The 16,621-nt window shown below is 36.4% G+C and overlaps 3 protein-coding genes across 7 annotated transcripts; 2 read left to right on the plus strand and 1 right to left on the minus strand.

The window, feature by feature from the left end:
* The first annotated feature begins 3,640 nt into the window (after window positions 1–3,640).
* LOC110758147 (protein expression protein) lies at window positions 3,641–4,415 on the plus strand. Its single transcript, XM_021959950.2, has one exon. The coding sequence runs from the start codon at window positions 3,817–3,819 to the stop codon at window positions 4,189–4,191; it is 375 nt and encodes a 124-aa protein (XP_021815642.1). The 5' UTR covers window positions 3,641–3,816; the 3' UTR covers window positions 4,192–4,415.
* A 740-nt stretch (window positions 4,416–5,155) lies between these two features.
* On the plus strand, window positions 5,156–8,533 carry LOC110758126 (Rho GTPase-activating protein). Of its 2 annotated transcripts, none has more exons than XM_021959915.2 (5): window positions 5,156–5,588; window positions 6,361–7,084; window positions 7,174–7,552; window positions 8,151–8,213; window positions 8,291–8,533. In XM_021959915.2, the coding sequence occupies exons 1-5, from the start codon at window positions 5,267–5,269 to the stop codon at window positions 8,360–8,362; spliced, it is 1,560 nt and encodes a 519-aa protein (XP_021815607.1). In that variant the 5' UTR covers window positions 5,156–5,266; the 3' UTR covers window positions 8,363–8,533. The 2 variants fall into 2 exon arrangements, with proteins under 2 accessions (XP_021815607.1, XP_021815606.1); XM_021959914.2 differs by having other exon boundaries at window positions 5,166–5,588; window positions 6,358–7,084.
* A 450-nt stretch (window positions 8,534–8,983) lies between these two features.
* LOC110758139 (heat shock protein 70 (Hsp 70) family protein) lies at window positions 8,984–14,888 on the minus strand. Of its 4 annotated transcripts, none has more exons than XM_021959940.2 (11): window positions 14,732–14,888; window positions 13,062–14,326; window positions 12,338–12,550; window positions 11,842–11,937; window positions 11,575–11,733; window positions 11,080–11,280; window positions 10,388–10,534; window positions 10,179–10,307; window positions 9,968–10,098; window positions 9,433–9,535; window positions 8,984–9,330 (listed from the first exon to the last, which is right to left on the minus strand). In XM_021959940.2, the coding sequence occupies exons 2-10, from the start codon at window positions 14,229–14,231 to the stop codon at window positions 9,448–9,450; spliced, it is 2,334 nt and encodes a 777-aa protein (XP_021815632.1). In that variant the 5' UTR covers window positions 14,232–14,326; window positions 14,732–14,888; the 3' UTR covers window positions 8,984–9,330; window positions 9,433–9,447. The 4 variants fall into 4 exon arrangements, with proteins under 4 accessions (XP_021815632.1, XP_021815631.1, XP_021815629.1 ...); XM_021959939.2 differs by having other exon boundaries at window positions 8,984–9,341; XM_021959937.2 differs by having other exon boundaries at window positions 8,984–9,535.
* Window positions 14,889–16,621: the final 1,733 nt, after the last annotated feature.

Raw genomic sequence — 16,621 nt, forward strand, 5'->3', positions numbered from 1 at the left:
TCCATATGTTCTATTCACCAACTTTCAAGTCTAAGTCCCAACTAGCTTAATTATAACATTATTTAGGGTAGAGGATCATCGATATTCTTTATTTACTTCGCCTTTAAATGAAGTCATTTATAACCAACTAAGCTATATCCTACTAACAACATATATGATTAATAAACCACTTCAGAAATGCAAGAAGAATGAAAAACCTATACCTGGTTAATATTACCTAGAGTTTGCCAACCAAGTTTAGCCTAGTAAAAAATAGTCCTAACTTTTAAACCAATGGTCTTAGGTTCGAAAACCCACAACACCAATATATTTATATATACTACCTATAGTTTCCTTGCATGTCCTAGCTTGTTAAGTAATTAAAATATTACCTAGAGTTTCCTTGCATGTAGCACGTTGAATGTTAAAGTGTATATGTCAATCAAGAATTTTGCACATTACTTTTCTCTCAATATTGTTGGTCTTGTTTGTTGAGAGTTCTATGTTGGGATAGGGCTTAGTTGGCGTGACTTGTGAACTATTGACTGTCTTTCCTTACACACCAAAGATTTCCATTATAATTGTATTTGATTTACTTTAATTCTTGATTTCCTACAGTAAATAAAAATAAGAATTTATTATTTACTCGGGCACTAAAGCTCCGTTATATTATAAATATGACCTCATACAAGAAAAAGAATGTACAGAAAATCTCTACAAACAAATATTCTCTTATAGTTCTCATATTTTAGTAGACTTTAGGCCACACCATTTATTCCCAATTGATTTTGGGATGAATGCTCCAATCATATTGTGTTACCCAATATGAATATATAATAAGATCTTGCATTTCCTATATCCTATCTATTTCCCATGCTAAACTTCCAATTTCTGGTCAATCATAAGGGCCCTAAATGGAAGAGAAATTTACGTGCAACTTGTCGTCTCTATCTCATAAAGTAGTGAACAAAAATATTTCCAATGCAAAATCATATTACAAATTTTCTTCTTGTTTTCTGAATTGTATAATTGTATTGCACACTATATACATATTTTAATTACCCAAATCATCTTGTTTTGTATCCACTTATTTTGAAGTTTGCCACATCACCATCAAAATATTCAAATTCCACAAAGGCTAAGCCAAAAGAGTAGAACAATACAGAACGAAAACGGCCTCAAACAGGCAAACATCATCAACCAACCATCATCTCCTGTACACCCAAAAATACAAACAAGCTAAAACAAGCTGCAACTATCAATTACTAGACATTATACCACATGGCACATTCCAAACCTGAAATTTATTGTCCGCTACCTAGCCGTAACATCATTAGTTTGGTCAATTAAAGCCACTGAAAACCAAAATAGGGAAAGAAAAAAAATTAGAAAATAGTTGCACCCACCGCTATAGCATATTCCACGATTATGGTATTAGAACGAGTTTGTCCACGTGTGAAGTTTCCGGGATAATTAATCTCAACAGTTTGAAAATACACTATGCGGTGACTAAAATAGTCTCTTGACTACATTAGCTCTTCTCAACCATCAAAATTGCTTGTGACTTGTAAAGACCCGAAGAATTAATAATCATGTGAGTGGTTCGTGGTTGAGGCAATGAGCTTTTTCTATGGTTTTGGAAGTTAGCATGGAGACGACAGACGAGATCGAATAATCGAAGGGGTTGTTTTTTGAACGTGAAGGTTGGCGAAGAAGAAGACGAAGCCAAATTTAGACTCACCACCAACCATATTATATATTATATATACTACTACTCCCATACTGCCATACACGAAAAGTAAAGCTCTTGAACCCCAATTAATTATAAATATTTTTTTTCGCCCAAAAGAATTTTCTTCTCCAGCTCAACTTGGTCTCATGAGGGTATGGTCTTAGCTTATGATTATATCAACGCTTCTCCATCTCAACTTGGTCTCATGAGGGCATGGTCTTAGCTTATGATTATATCAACGTTTTATCTTGTTTGAAATAATAATTGGTCTTACCAATGAGGATTACTAGTCCAGTTGGTAAGGACCTTGCGATGTGTGTAGCTCCACTAATAATCGAGTCTCGCTATCAGTAGTTCTCATTGGTGTGCAATCTATAATTTCATACATAAATCTGACAGTTGGATCCACGAGTAAGTCTTTCTGATTTGAAATTGTGGGCCTGGCTTAGCGTTGGTGGTGAGAATAGTCAATCCTCCCCCTAAACTTTTCTTCATAGAAAAAATAATAATTGGTCTTAGCTTTTGATTATATCAATGTTTTAAAGTATTATTTAAATACTAAGGTTGACAAGTGATGAATGACCAATTTGAATTGACTTAATCTACGTGCACAGTACAATAATTGGGAATTCAAAAATAAAAAATGAAAAAGAAACAGTGACCTTATTTTCACCCCAAGCATATCCATAATTATTTTATTAAAAAAAAAAAAAAATTACCTGAAAATTTTCTTTATTAGGACATGGTCAAAAGGTAACCTAGCAGCCAATGTGTTCCACACCACCACATTGGCGGTGGCTTCCCCCTTCCTTCCATGGCACCCCAGTTCGAACTCCAGAGTCGAACTTCAATGTATTTAAAAAAAAACAAAAAAAAAAGTAACTTAATTTATTTTAAAGGGTGCATGTTAAAGAAATGAAAATGATTTTAAAAAAGAAAAGGTAGAGTGTGAAAAATTATAGGTAGCATTCGAGTTTTGAATTCCCTGCATGTGAAGATGAAGGGTGAGGGACAAGATAATCATAATAATTGGGTAATGATGAAAAGAGAGCTATGAAAGTGAGCAAGCGCACGTGGAAGAGCAATAAGACCCAGATGAAAGATTCCCTTTGCTAATTTGTGTTCACACCTACTACTTTATTAAGGGACAAAAGATTCCATCCTAAACCCCTTTCACACCTGACTTGCTGCTTCTTTGAGTCTTATCTACTCTCTAGTTGGTGCCATTTCAATACTTTGGTAATGTATATAGTCTCTTGTTAGTTAATGGTCAATAAACTTACCTAATCAATGATTTCATTTTAACCAATACGTTAAGATAACATGTCAAATTTTCTGTCCGAGAAGATGTTCGTTTCATATATGATCTGGCTCATTACTGGTTGTCTGGATATAGTTTCTTTTATTCATTACGTAACGAGTTTGAACATCGAATGTACTCTCTACACGTTTTGAATGTCTCATTTTCGTTGATGTTAAAGAAGTTTACCTGATTAGTTATGACAAGATTTCTAATAGTGGGATCACACGACTGCAAGATAGGTCTCTTAATCAATATGATTAATCTTATTCTTGTGCTTCTAATCATAGATATGAATGAATGCATTTTTTACCACTTGAGATAAAGAGCTACAAAACCTACCTTGTCAATACATATTGATAAAGCCAAATGAATTGGCATCACAATTTTGACCTCTGTTTTTATTTATTTATTTATTTATTTATTTCTTAACTAGTGAAGCTGATGAGCTTTGAGCATATGGTGATGGTGTCATCAATATAGCTTTAGGTTGGGGATGAAGAGGTCAAAACTCCCACCACCAGCCACGTAGGACAGCATGTCATCCAACGTGGTGACAAATTAGGTTTGACTCTTCCTCTCATAAACTCTATCTTTCTCCCATTTCCTCACCATATCCTCTCTCACCAGGTTCATTTTTAATTAATTAATTTCCCTCTCTCCAATCCTCTATATATAAAACACAAAGCATACCTCTCCATTTCCATTTCCATTTCCAAAACAGCACCCAAACCTTTGCTCGAATATTTTCTTCACTCAAAACTCAAAACCAAAAACCCAAAAAGAGAAGAAGAAAAAGAAAAACATGGGAAACTGTATAAGGCATGAGCCATCTACGCAATGGGGAGGGGATGATTGGGGGTGCATGGCAAATGGTGTTGATGATCATGAAGAGGACATGGAGGAGATCATGAAGAAGAAGAAGAAGATCAAGATGGAGGAGGGCCAGGGGGGTTTTGAAGATTTGGGAGCAGCTGGGTTGGCTAAGAAACTTGGTGGAGCCACAGAGGTGAAGATCAAGATCACAAAGAAGCAGCTGGAGGAGTTGCTGGGTAGGGTGGATTTGAAGCAAATGTCAGTGCAACAGGTTTTGGCTAAGCTGATTAGCTTTGGTGATCGATATGAGGCCCATCAACGGTCTTGGAGGCCTGCCCTTCAAAGTATTCCTGAGGTTAATTAACTAATCACGTGATTAGTGATATGATTAGTGGTGATTAGTGATATGATTAGTGGTGATTGTGGTGGTGATCTCAATCCCTTAATTTTGCCTTTTTGTATATGTGAAGATGTTAATTGTAGTTGCAAAGGGGGAAAAAATGGGGTCATAAAGCCCTTGTAAACATTTTGTTCAATTTTGTACATTATATACTTTAGAGTTCAAGACAAAAGCCTCAAATTTGCCAATCTCTCTCTCTCTCTCTCTCTCTCTCTCTCTCTCTCTCTACATATATATAATTCAAAAAAAAGTGGTGCTCTTTTTGGTGGTACAAGGAGGGGAGGAGGAGACCTACCCTTAAAAAAAGGACCTAACCTAACAACTAACTTGGCTACAAGAGCAGGTGGCAGTGACCATTTACATAATGTGATAATGTTCACCAAAACATATAACAGTAAACCGGAAAAAGAGTACAAACCTACCGGTCCGAGAAGCGGTGGGAAGCTTCTATAACAAGGGCGATATGTTGAGGAGGTGTATTGAGGGGTTCAATCCAATCGGCCAAAACTATAAAGAAATTATTGAACTTAAACATTTTCATTCAGAGGTTCAATTCAACCGTGTAATACTATAAAGAAATTATTGTACTTAAAAAATTTCATTGACCGTCTAATACTGTAAAGAAATGATTGAACTTAAACATTTTCATTGACGGGATGATTATTAAGTACCCCGTCATTATAGTCTCGCCCAGAATGGAGCAGGTTCATAGGGGGATTGGGCCCAGAGGCTTTTAAGACATGTCCCCGGGACCAAACTTATGAAGCCCAGCCAGAGCCCAAGTCCATGCTCCAAACTATCTTCTGACTCTTCTCCACTACGCCGTTGAAATCGAACTTCTGAGCCCGCCAAAAACAAAGAAAAAATGGAAATGCGAGAGAGAAATATCTAATATGAATAAAAAGGAAACTTTTTATTTTGGAATCCCTCCAATTTTTCCAAATTCAAATATGACCCTATAAAAACCACTCTCTCTCTCCCCCCATTTTCCCTCTCCCTCCAATTTCAAGACCCAAAACTAGTTGCTCTGTTTCTCTCCATGGCCGACTACGAGCCTCCCTCGTTCTCTCTCGGGTTCGATCTGGGTTTCGATTCGGAGCGCCAAACAGCTGCCACGGACAACTCCACTCCCGCACCAGCTCCAGACCCTTGGCGCGGTTCCGATGCCCTTAAACCCTTTGACGTAGATGAAGAGATCGGGCCTCAAATCACTGGTCCGGATCCAGAAATCGGGCCCCGACCAGTGCGGCCTCTCAAGCGGCTCAAGCGAGGACTGGCTCTGAAGCGGGAGCCCGCGACGCCGTTTCGTAATATTGACGATGATATCGAAGAGTTCTCTTCTCCGGAAGATATTATTCGAGGTATTGTAAAGATTTTTCATTTTTTTGTTTTAGTAATTTTGTTTATTTATGGTTTAGTGAAAATGGGAATTGAAAAGGTTGATTTCTTTTATGTTGTCTTTGATGAAATTGGAAATAAAATGGGGGAAATGTGGTGGAGTTGATTATCTCCATTTAAAAACAGGAAAATAAATAATAATAATACATTGTTTGCGGAAGGTTTGGGGAAGGGAAGTAATTCTAAAGCATATTTCGATGACAGTTGTTAAGTAGAAGAAGGTAGCATTTTTGTTAGATTTGCAGATGTAATGTAATGAATTTTTTTCTGATAAAACTAATGGTTTTTGTGATTTGGGGGATTAGGGTTATGCAAAAGGTGAAAATTTGAGATGGGAAAATGGGTAGGTATGGTTGAAAATTGAAATGCCTTTTAGGAGTAGCAGTACTAGTAGGGACTTTATTTGGTAACTTAATTGCTTAGAGCAATGGGGTTGGTTCTTAAATCTGGGCGTTGATAAATATTGGCAAAAATTGTAAGCTGTATGCAAGAAGCATAAGCAAGCACATTGAATGTCGAAGTTTTGCGTCTTTTGATTTGAAGTACTATTAGGAGAACTTTCTCAGTAAGTGAATATAGTCATTTTTAGATTTTTTGCTAGGAAGGTCTGCTTTGCACATAATCTTTCATCTGACTCATTTTCAGATAGTGTGCTTTCTCTCTTCCTTGTGTGTGTGTGTGGGTCTACCCTCTTGGTTATGTATTTAGATTAATGGTTTCCAAATTTTGTAGCAGATGCATATCGGCCAACACAATACCAAACTGTTTCCAGTGGTTCAAAGATCCCATTACATGGAAGTGGGGTTTTAACCTCTCAATCATCCTGCCATAGCATGGGAAGGAAAAGGAAACCTGCTTCAGATGTCTCAGCTTCTGTGGGTATGGAGGCGAACCGCCATGGATTGATGTTTCCAAAGTTGACTACCAGTCCTCTTCGAAGGTTCCAATTAATTGATTCTGATTCTGATGAACCTTCGGTCAGTGGAAATGGGAGCAGGGTTACTTGTAACGTTGATCCATCCTCAAAGAAACAACACTTCAATTCTGGCCATTCTGCAAGTACTAGTGAAACAAAGAAGAAACTATCAATGCCTCAAGATGCAGGTGATGTGGATCTGTGGAAAGATTTCAGTCCAATCAAGAAGTTTAGCATTCCAACACCTGCTTTGGATGAGGTATGTCAAGAATTTCTCCAATCCACGAAGGATAAGACTACTCAGAAATGGGAGAGGGATTCGTGTCTACATACAAATGAAAATTTTCAACAAACGACACGTTGCGTCCAAGATGTTGAACAACTCTGGAATGTGGCTGATCCCCTTCCACCTGCTCATCATTACTTTTTCCATGACGATCCAAATATTCGCAAATTAGTCTGCAGTCGTTTACCCAATTTTTTTCCACTCAGCGTTAACATCAGAGGAAATCAACAGAATGGTTCATCAATTATTGACTACATGTAAATACTTTTTTTCCCGGTTGTTTCTGGTTTTTATAAACTTTCATTTTGAGTGTTATGTCATGACATGTTTCACATTGTCACTTCAGGGGTCAATTTAGCAATGGAGAAGCTTCAAAGCAGAAAGTGAATCAGAAAATTCACCTTGACCAAAGCTCTAAGAGGAGAAATAAATCAAACATATCAAATGTTGAAGAAGGCTTACATGCTTCCGTAGGCTGGATGAATCCAAAAGGTAAAGCAGCACAGAAAGGTAGTGTCAATAAGAGCTCAAGAAAGGGAAGAAATAGGTCAGACAAATCAAATTTTGGAAATGTCGAGCATGCTTCTGGAAACTGGGTGGAACCCAGAAGCAATGCCAGTACAAAGCGGATTCAAGCAAATGCACAACCTTCTGGTCAATGGTCTGCGCCCAGTGCAAGTGGGCAAGCTGCTGGTCATTGGTATACCGGCCCTGGTGGAAGGAAGGTATGTTAAAACACTTCATATTGATGATTTTATTGTATAGATCTTATGTTAATAGCTATTAGCCAGTCCAAATGTGGACAGTATAAAAGGTTCTAAAAACTGACTGTATTGTTAATGAATTATGCTATTATGCTTACAATCTCTTAAGTAAAAGTGTACTAAATCCTACATTATCTTATTGTTGCTTTACTAAAGAAGCGGAGTGATAGAGTTTCTGCAAAAATTGCTGGATCCTTGGTTATAATGTTTGTCCGGTTTGAATAACGTTATACACTGTCCAGTGTAAATTTTCCTTCTGTAGATAGATAGTGATCAAGTGAGATAGTGTGATACTTTATTTTGGTTGAAAGCATCTGTTAATTTGTGATTCATCTTGAATCTTCCTTCTAGAAATAGGAAACTAGAATTTGATATTGCTGGTGAGATTTCATTTGACCCTATGCAGGCATTCTTATCTTCGGTCACATGGATATAAGTGACTTGGTTGGCATTGTAGTTCTAAATCTTCTGTAATGTCTTTGACATTATTACTGCATGCATATATCTCTCCTTGCCTTGATCATGTACAGGTTGTAATGCTTTTAGTTTTTATCATCAGGTTTATGTAAGTAAAACTGGGCAGGAAGTGACAGGCTCAACAGCATACAGACTGTATCGGAAGGTACATGTAAATCCGTACTTTTCAATGTTTTGTTCCCTTTATGCAGCTTGCTCATTTTTTGCCTTTGTCATGGACAGGAAAGTGGAGCACGGTCTGTCAAAGCCAGAAAAACGAAAGGAAAAAAAGAAAAAGGTTCCAAGAAGAGGTGAGGCTGAGAGTTGATGCCATTGCCATGTACCAAAGTATTTCTGTTACATTTCTTGACGATAATTTCTCCATTTTAGATTTTTTTTCCCTATGTAATATGGTCTTCATAATGTTGACCAACTTTTCGAGAGAGAATTTATTCCGTGACATAATACAAAGATAGTTTTTTCTTCTGTACTTGGGTGCTACGACCAAGACCATGATTCTGACTATAACAATGAAGATAAGTTCGCAGGTGTTGATTAGAGTAATTGGCCAGAATAGTGTACCCAAACATTCTAACTTAAGTGTGAAAAATCCAATCTTTTTATTGTTCTTTCACTTGGTCAGAAAGAAAATCTGTTGCAACCCTCAAATCAGTCCAATAAAAACACTGGCATGCCGTTCTTATTTCTTTACACCTCATAACCTAGTTAACTTTCAAGATGATGTTGTGCCAAGGGCCCAAGTAGATTAATGCTTTCAAGCTTTTGAAGCAATTCAAAGCGAATTATGCGAATGATCTGGTTGCCAGACTACAACTAAATATGAGGGGCTGTCAAATAAAGCAACAATCGTTCTATGCTCAAGCATCCTATTTTGCCAATCACGTAGGTACATTGTAGTTTATTTGCTGCATAATAAAAGCACATAAGAAAACAATTCATTGGATAAAAGGGATAGCAAATTTTGGTTTTTTCTTTGGGAATACTCTCCCCCTCAAAATTAAAACCCAACCAAAAAATAGTTGTCCTTGAAGTAAAACCTCTTATACAACATTTTATGCTCTTCTAAAACAAAAAGCATTCTCCAGCATGGCCAGGACTTGAAAAAACCATGGATTATGTTAGCAATAAAATGTTCAAACGACTCCTTCACACGCTTCATGAGATGTCAAACAGTTTGCTCAAAGACAATATCATGTCATAGGTCTTCGGTGGAAGAAGAAAAAAAGGGGGCCAATATTGAGTAATATGTGCTTGATAAGTACCTGCTGCCCATCTATTCAATGAGAAAAAAACGTGACTGCAAAAGATATACAGATTGCAGAACAAACAAGACACTTAAGCCTTAAAATCTTTTTTGTACGCACCCTGCATGATTCCACTCATTTGTGATCAGAAGTGTCCTGCTGGTTAGAACCCTTGGAGTCCTCTCGATTAGAAGCCCTGGATCTAAATATGTGTTTGCATCTCCTGCAATGATTAGAATAGCATGATTAACTGTAGAGATTGGAAATCAAATATTGCAGTAACTACAGAAGGAAGCAAGTGAATGGATAACCCTTCAGGAAACTAGGGAAATGAGTAAAAATTACTGTAGTGCATTTGCTAAGGAAAGAGTTACCCCACAATCATAAATTCTCCTCATATGGTTTCTAATTTAACCCATCAATGTGATATAGCAGATACCACTACAAGGTTAGATAAAAAATTTAGAAGGGCATTGATTTGGCAAACGGTTATTAATCTTGCAGTCCTAAACTTTAAGAGGCCACATACAATGTTGACATCATTAAAAGCATATTAACAAAAATGGAGCATTATATTTCTAGGCAAGTAAGTTGCAAACTTTTTTTTTTTAAAAGAAAAAAGTAAGTTGCAATCTAAAAAGTGCAAGAGTATTACGAGTTCAATTCCTCAGCCCTGCGCTTAATATCACTTGACCATAAGACTGGGTCAACGTTCTTTGGCAACGAGTCTTGTAGTTGGGTTTTCTCTCTAAGCCACTGCTCCACTTTATAGCACTCATTGACAATCTGAGACACCGAAAGTCAATCATAGGAAAAATTATAGTCACATTTATATGAGTCATAAGTAACTAACTGTATTGTCATACCGATTCCCTATCCATGGGTGGAAGTGAATTCACAGCCGTCCGGTAATCCCCAATGCACTTTTCTAGATCTCTTGTAGCTTGCAATCTTGCTTCCTCGTCTTTATATCGGTTCTCAATTGGATCCACCATCTATAATTATCCAATAGACATCAAGGTAGGAGAAAGATAATAGGAACTTAAATTGTCAAATTTCAAAAAGTGGAGAGAACCTTCTTAAGATCTTCCAGCTTTGAAGTATATGCATTTTCTGTTTCATCTTCTCCATCATCATAAAGCCATTCCTCAGTCTGCTGTAGGCTCCTGGAGATTCCCTCCCTCTCTTGATCACTTGCAAAGCTTCGATATGTGTTGAAGAGCTATTCACATGCATGTCCTAATGTTAAAAGCCAGCCTATGGCAGCAAATGAGCATGAACTAAAAGATCCACAAGAGTATGACTAAGTTATAGTCAAGCAAGCTCAGGTATGGATAATGAGATGAACGGAGGGGCCGCAATAAGGGACTGATCTTTTGCCAAATATCTATAGAACTGGTGATCATCCCATACTATAAGACAATTAAAAGATTTGTTTGGTTAAAGCTAATACAGAGTAGTCATACAGCTTAAATCCTGATATTACTAGACAGCAGTATTCACCATTATACATTTCGACCGTTATCACAAACAGCATCAAATCTACATCAGTTGAGTTGATGATATTTTACTCTCAGGCCATTTAGGGGGAAAAAAAACTGGCCTCATAAACAATACAAACTCCAATATTATAAGTAGAATGTTAGTCTTAAGTCCTTATACTGCTTGGAAAAATGCGTATTTCAAATCAATGCTAAATCTAATTATTTGAGCTGGTTGAATCACAAAACCAAAGCAAACATGATGGAAAGATAATACAGGTTATACCTTATTACGCATGTCATATACATAAGATTCCAATGCATTCTTTTTGTCTTTCGTTTGTTCCATAATTCTGTCCTGCTGACCTAACTGGAGTTCTTTTTCTTGAGCTTCTGAAAGTTCAGCCTTGGTCATCCCACCATATATATTTTCATTAATGGGTATCTCTAGCCTCCTGGTGGATTTATTGTCTCTTTTCCCATCACCCTGGAAAAGTGCATATCTTTAAATGATTCTCAATCTACTCCACAAACTAACAACTAAATTGACAGGAACAGAGTTTAAATCTTTGCAAAACCAAATAAATCTAACCATTATAAATTGCACATTAAATATAAACGACACAATTACTAATAAATAAATTATAAGGGAATTATTGCATATATCCAAATTCCAGATTCATATCTAGTTCTTCTGACATGAAATATGGACAATAAAAATAAATAAATAAATAAACTAAATTTACAAGTCTGCAACTAATGAAGTTGAAAGCAAACTTACACTAGCATGTGAAGACTTGGACTGCATGCTACTACTTTCTTGAAATCCATCTGCAACTGCCTCAGAAGAACCAGAAGCAGTTACACAATCAATGTCCATTGAGTCCATTGAATCAGCAACACCCCTTGTAGAAGAGTCATCTCCATGTTCTTCAATCACCTAATGCCATTACAAGATTTATACCACAAAAACATGATCCTAGTCAATTAGTAAATGACAAAGTTAATATGGTGCCATAAAAGAAAGAAGATCAGACTTCTAACTTACCATAGCTGATTCAACAGAGACAACACCGTTGAGGTCTAATTGAATTTTAACTTTGACCCTTGCCTTTTCACTATGGGAGCATTGGAAAGGGCCAATCTACATAAACAGCAGCTCATTTTTAGAAAGTAAGCATAGAGAGGATCAAAATGACATGTGCATTGAGCAGATAGTAAATCTTTTTAATTGGGTTTTGGTTACATCTCTCTCTCCCCCCCCCCCACAAAAAAAATACTGAAGCTGTCTCCCCCAAGTGTTCTATAATCTAACCAAAAGCAATTTCCATGATCCTGGATTATTTCCAATGCTGCAAAGATTAGACATTGAGCTTTGCAGTCTTCAGTGGCAACATGATTGCCTTTGATTTCAATTACTTCTCTCGTGTAGGCATCCTTTATTGACTTTATTTTCTTGCATCCTCACCGACAAAATTGTGTGTGCCACATGTTCTCCTCCCTTTAGCCCACCAAAAAAGAGAACAAAGAGCAAAATATATTACCTTAAAACAACTAATTTTAGAAGATACACCAGCAGGCACTTCACTGGGATTAGCATAGAATGCTTCCAGATGAAATGAACTGCTTCGTCGAAATGTCAAAACTTTAACACTTGGAATGGGTTGGCCTTTTGGAAACAGGATGCCATTTGACCCTGTGCAAATTGGAGCTTCATCCAATAAGAATCCTATGGAGAAAGGAATTGAATCTTGAACCTGCATATGGATCCAGGAAAACCATTACTTTCATTGTGGCAACTATCCAGATAACAGAGACATGTCTCTACATTGTGAAAATTAAAGCTATAAAGTTAGTGCTTTGATTCTTAGAGTCTAGGAGGGATTTTTGAAATGTAGAGCATATCCAGAGCAAGTAAGAGGTTGTTACCTTTAAACAATAAAATCACATAATCAAGCAAGCATCCATTACAGATTTTGTGCTTTCTTGCCTGCTTAAGTGCTGCTACGTTTAGAACTGAAAATAAATCCTTCTTTAAGGTTGTTTATAGTCCCTAAGCTTATGCTTTGTGAGAGGCACCCATACTTCTCAAAATTTCAAAAAACAGAGCCAAAAAAACAGGATATGTAGCTAGCTATACAGGGTACATTGCATATAACAGCATAGTGTTGCCTTGCGTATGAACAAATATATCATGGCATTCTCAAGTGACACGAAAGTAGTGAATTTTTTAAACCAAGAAATGATAATTTGTTTCAGAATACAAACCTCATATTCTCTGACTCGAAAAACTGGACTTAGCATTGCACATTGAAGAGCACATCCACGTGCTACACACTCACTCGCATTCAGTGTCCGGCGAGGTTCTTTCCTGAATACAGAAGCTAAAACTCTACCAACAGCTGGGATCCTAGACCCCGACCCAACAAGCTCCACAGAATGAATCTTCTCAGCAGTCAAACCTGCATCAGCTAAAGCTTTGCTACAAGGAGCACCAATCCTCTCCAACAGACTTGAAGACAACATCTCAAAGTCTTCCCTTTTAATAAAACCCTTAACATCTTTCTCATCCATTAAACACTCAATATTAAGAGGTGCCTCCGCATTCGCACTCAAAACTTTCTTAAGCTTCTCACAAGCTGCCCGTAGCCTGATACTTGCCTTGACATTAGAGTACACATCAATTCTGTATTGCTCCTTGAACTGTGCAGCAAAATGACCAAACAAGACCTCATCAAAGTCTCTCCCTCCCAAGCTTCTTTCAAAAGTTTGAGACAGTATTTTCATTTGCCCAGCCTCAAATGATGCAATAGAGACCTGTGTATCGCAATGACCAATGTCAACAAATGCCACATAAGTTGGACCGGAACTGGGGAAATCTGTTTTGTAAATCCCATAACTAAGAGCAGTTGCAGTACAGTCATGCATCAATCTCAAAGGCTTCAAACCAGCAACTGTTGCAGCATCCAAGTATGCACGTCTCTGTAAGTCTGTAAAGTATGATGGAATACCAATCACACAATCTGAAATGGGCATTTCCTGATTCTTCTCTATTAAATCTTTCAAATGTGCAAAAAGCATCGCTGTAACCTGAACCGGCGTAAATGTATGAGTCTCACCCAAGTATTTCAAATGAATCAAAATGCCACCATCTGGGGCTTCAGAAGTTTGAAAGGGTAACATTCGAAGGTCACGTTGAACATCAGGCTCCGAAAATTTTCTACCAATCAGTCTCTTTACCTGAGACACTGTTGATTTTGGGTTCATCATTGCAGAAGCAGCACCAGCGGACCCCAGAAACCGCTGCTTCTCACCAAAACAAACCACAGCTGGTGTTTCACGTTTTGATTCATCATTTAACAAAACATCAACACCCCGTTGCTTCACCACCGCAATTACACAATTCTCATTTCCAATATCAAACCCCACCACACTCATATTTAACAAAATTTCAGCACCAAACTGAGGACACCAATTAAATTTCCACCAAGTTCCTCAAGTTGTTGCACAAAACCTATAATTCAACCCCAAAACTGAACAGAATGAAAAGAAAAAAAAAGTGAATTGTATGTAGTTTAAACAAGCTTTATCTGATTGTTTTCTCCACTAACACTAACAAAGTTAATTGCTGAAAAAATAAGACAAAAAACAAACTTTCAAATAATTGTTGTTATACGTTAATAGAATTCATAACCCAGCTAAGCTGAAATTTAGCCATCAGTACATTTCAATCTGACATTTTCAGCGCTTAGGAACCAAAACAAGAAGACCCAGAGACTCAAACTCAACCTTCAAACAGAAATTTACTTGTCTTGAATTTTCTCAGAAACCAAACAAAACGCAAATGTTCAATATTTCAAAATCAAATCCACACATTCTTTAACAAAATCTCAACAAAAATGATGAATTCAGCAGGCTGGGGAAAGTGATCGAATTACCTGTTCGAGAAACGACGCTCCGAAAAGAAGTTGAAAAAGAAAACCATGAAAATTAAAAATTACAAAGGGAGGAAGAGACTGGTCAAGAGAAAAACTCTGCCCTTTGCTCGCATTGCAGAATATACAACGTCATATTCTCTCTTTGATAAATTTCTTCAATTTACGAGGGTCTGATTGCAAATATTATTTGCAGCAACGCCTTTCTATTTCTCCCCCTTTTTTTTTTTTTTCTTAAAAAAAAAAAAAAATAGCACCCATTTATGGGATTTGCCGTGGCCTGAATGGCTCTTTAACATTTTGGCTTTTGATGTGAACATTGATGACTAATGCTATTTATACACACAACATTAATTATTTTAGTTGACCACTTTATGTGGCAGCTGATGTGTCATGCTATGTCAATTAATGAATGTTGTCATGTGTATTTTATTTTTTTATTTATTCTTTTTTTAATAATCCTTAAAAAAAACAGAAAAAACAAATTAAAGAACAAATTAAAAAACCCTAACATCCCTGGTAAGTGGCCTCATGTTTGTTCTCAACTCTTCTTTGCGTCTCTAGCATTCCAAGGGAGCCTCTTCATTACTAGTACAAGATCCAATTCTATCCGTTCAAATTGATTGATTCAATTCAATTTCAATCAATTTTGATGATTTGGTGGATTAAATTGGATCCTTAAAATTTCAAAACCGACATGATTGAATCGGATGATTGATACTTATGACAATCCAATCAAATCAAATTAAATTATTTTTATGCTTATTTTGCTCTTGTAGGTATTTGTAGTTGAAAAGATTATCAATATTTTAAGTCATTTAATGAAATTGTGTTTAATATATTATATAATCAAAACAATTTTATCTTGTATTTCATTTATATTTTACATTTACTTACGTCTATTAATATGTTTGATTAGATTAAACATAAAGATAAATGTTCAATATTTCATTATTGTATTTTTCCATTATGAAACTGATCATACAATCCAATTCAATCCAATCTAATTCAATTCAATCCAATATTAATCGGATCGGATTTAAACATCTAATATGATTGGATCAGATTGAAAAAATCACAATTCAATTTATATTAGATCATATGCAGATTAACTAAATTGTATTGGTTTCGAACTGACATACACCCCTAATGTAATAATAACTTCGGATGAACATGCTTGTCTTGATTGGGGTTTAAAAGTTTTGGGATATAAAGATGTGGTTGGTCTAATCTTAGCCCTTCCTATCTCATTGATACATACTATAGATGTGTCCCAATTTGGAGACCGTCTTCAGATGATACCTTTACTATTAGATCATCTTCACGTTTCTAATTAGTGAATAATACTACTTTAGTCTTCATCTTATTTCAAAAATTTAAACGTTCTCGATTATGCCTAAAGTTAAGATATTTGGTTAGCTTTTGCTTAGAGATAAGAAACTAAGGTGATAGTTTGTGAGTTCATAATTGTGGGAGCGATTTTCATCCCACAAGAATATTCGCTAAAGATTCCTTCTTCTCATTCACTTCTCTTTCTCCCTTGATCCTAGGTCAAATAATTAAGCTAATCAATTTGGGAATTATTTGACCTAATTGAGAGTTACTCAATTTAATTGGGAGTTACCTGATTTAATTGGGATTTATTTGATTCTTGCCTTAATTAGGGATTTGATTTAAATCAAATCCATAATTACACCAATCTCACCAAATCAGGGAAGAATAATTCTTTTCCATTTGTGGAATTATTCTTCTGAAACCTTAGCCTCCGAAGCCCCTATAAATAGATGGCTACGCACAAGGGTTGAGGTACGTCCAAATTTCTATCTGAATTCAAGGCATCTATAAAATATGGCTACGCACAAGGGTTGAGGTTTAGATAGAAATTTGGACGTA

This window comes from Prunus avium, chromosome 4, assembly GCF_965620075.1.
Source record: "Prunus avium chromosome 4, drPruAviu1.hap1.1, whole genome shotgun sequence".
NCBI classification, from domain to species: domain Eukaryota; kingdom Viridiplantae; phylum Streptophyta; class Magnoliopsida; order Rosales; family Rosaceae; genus Prunus; species Prunus avium.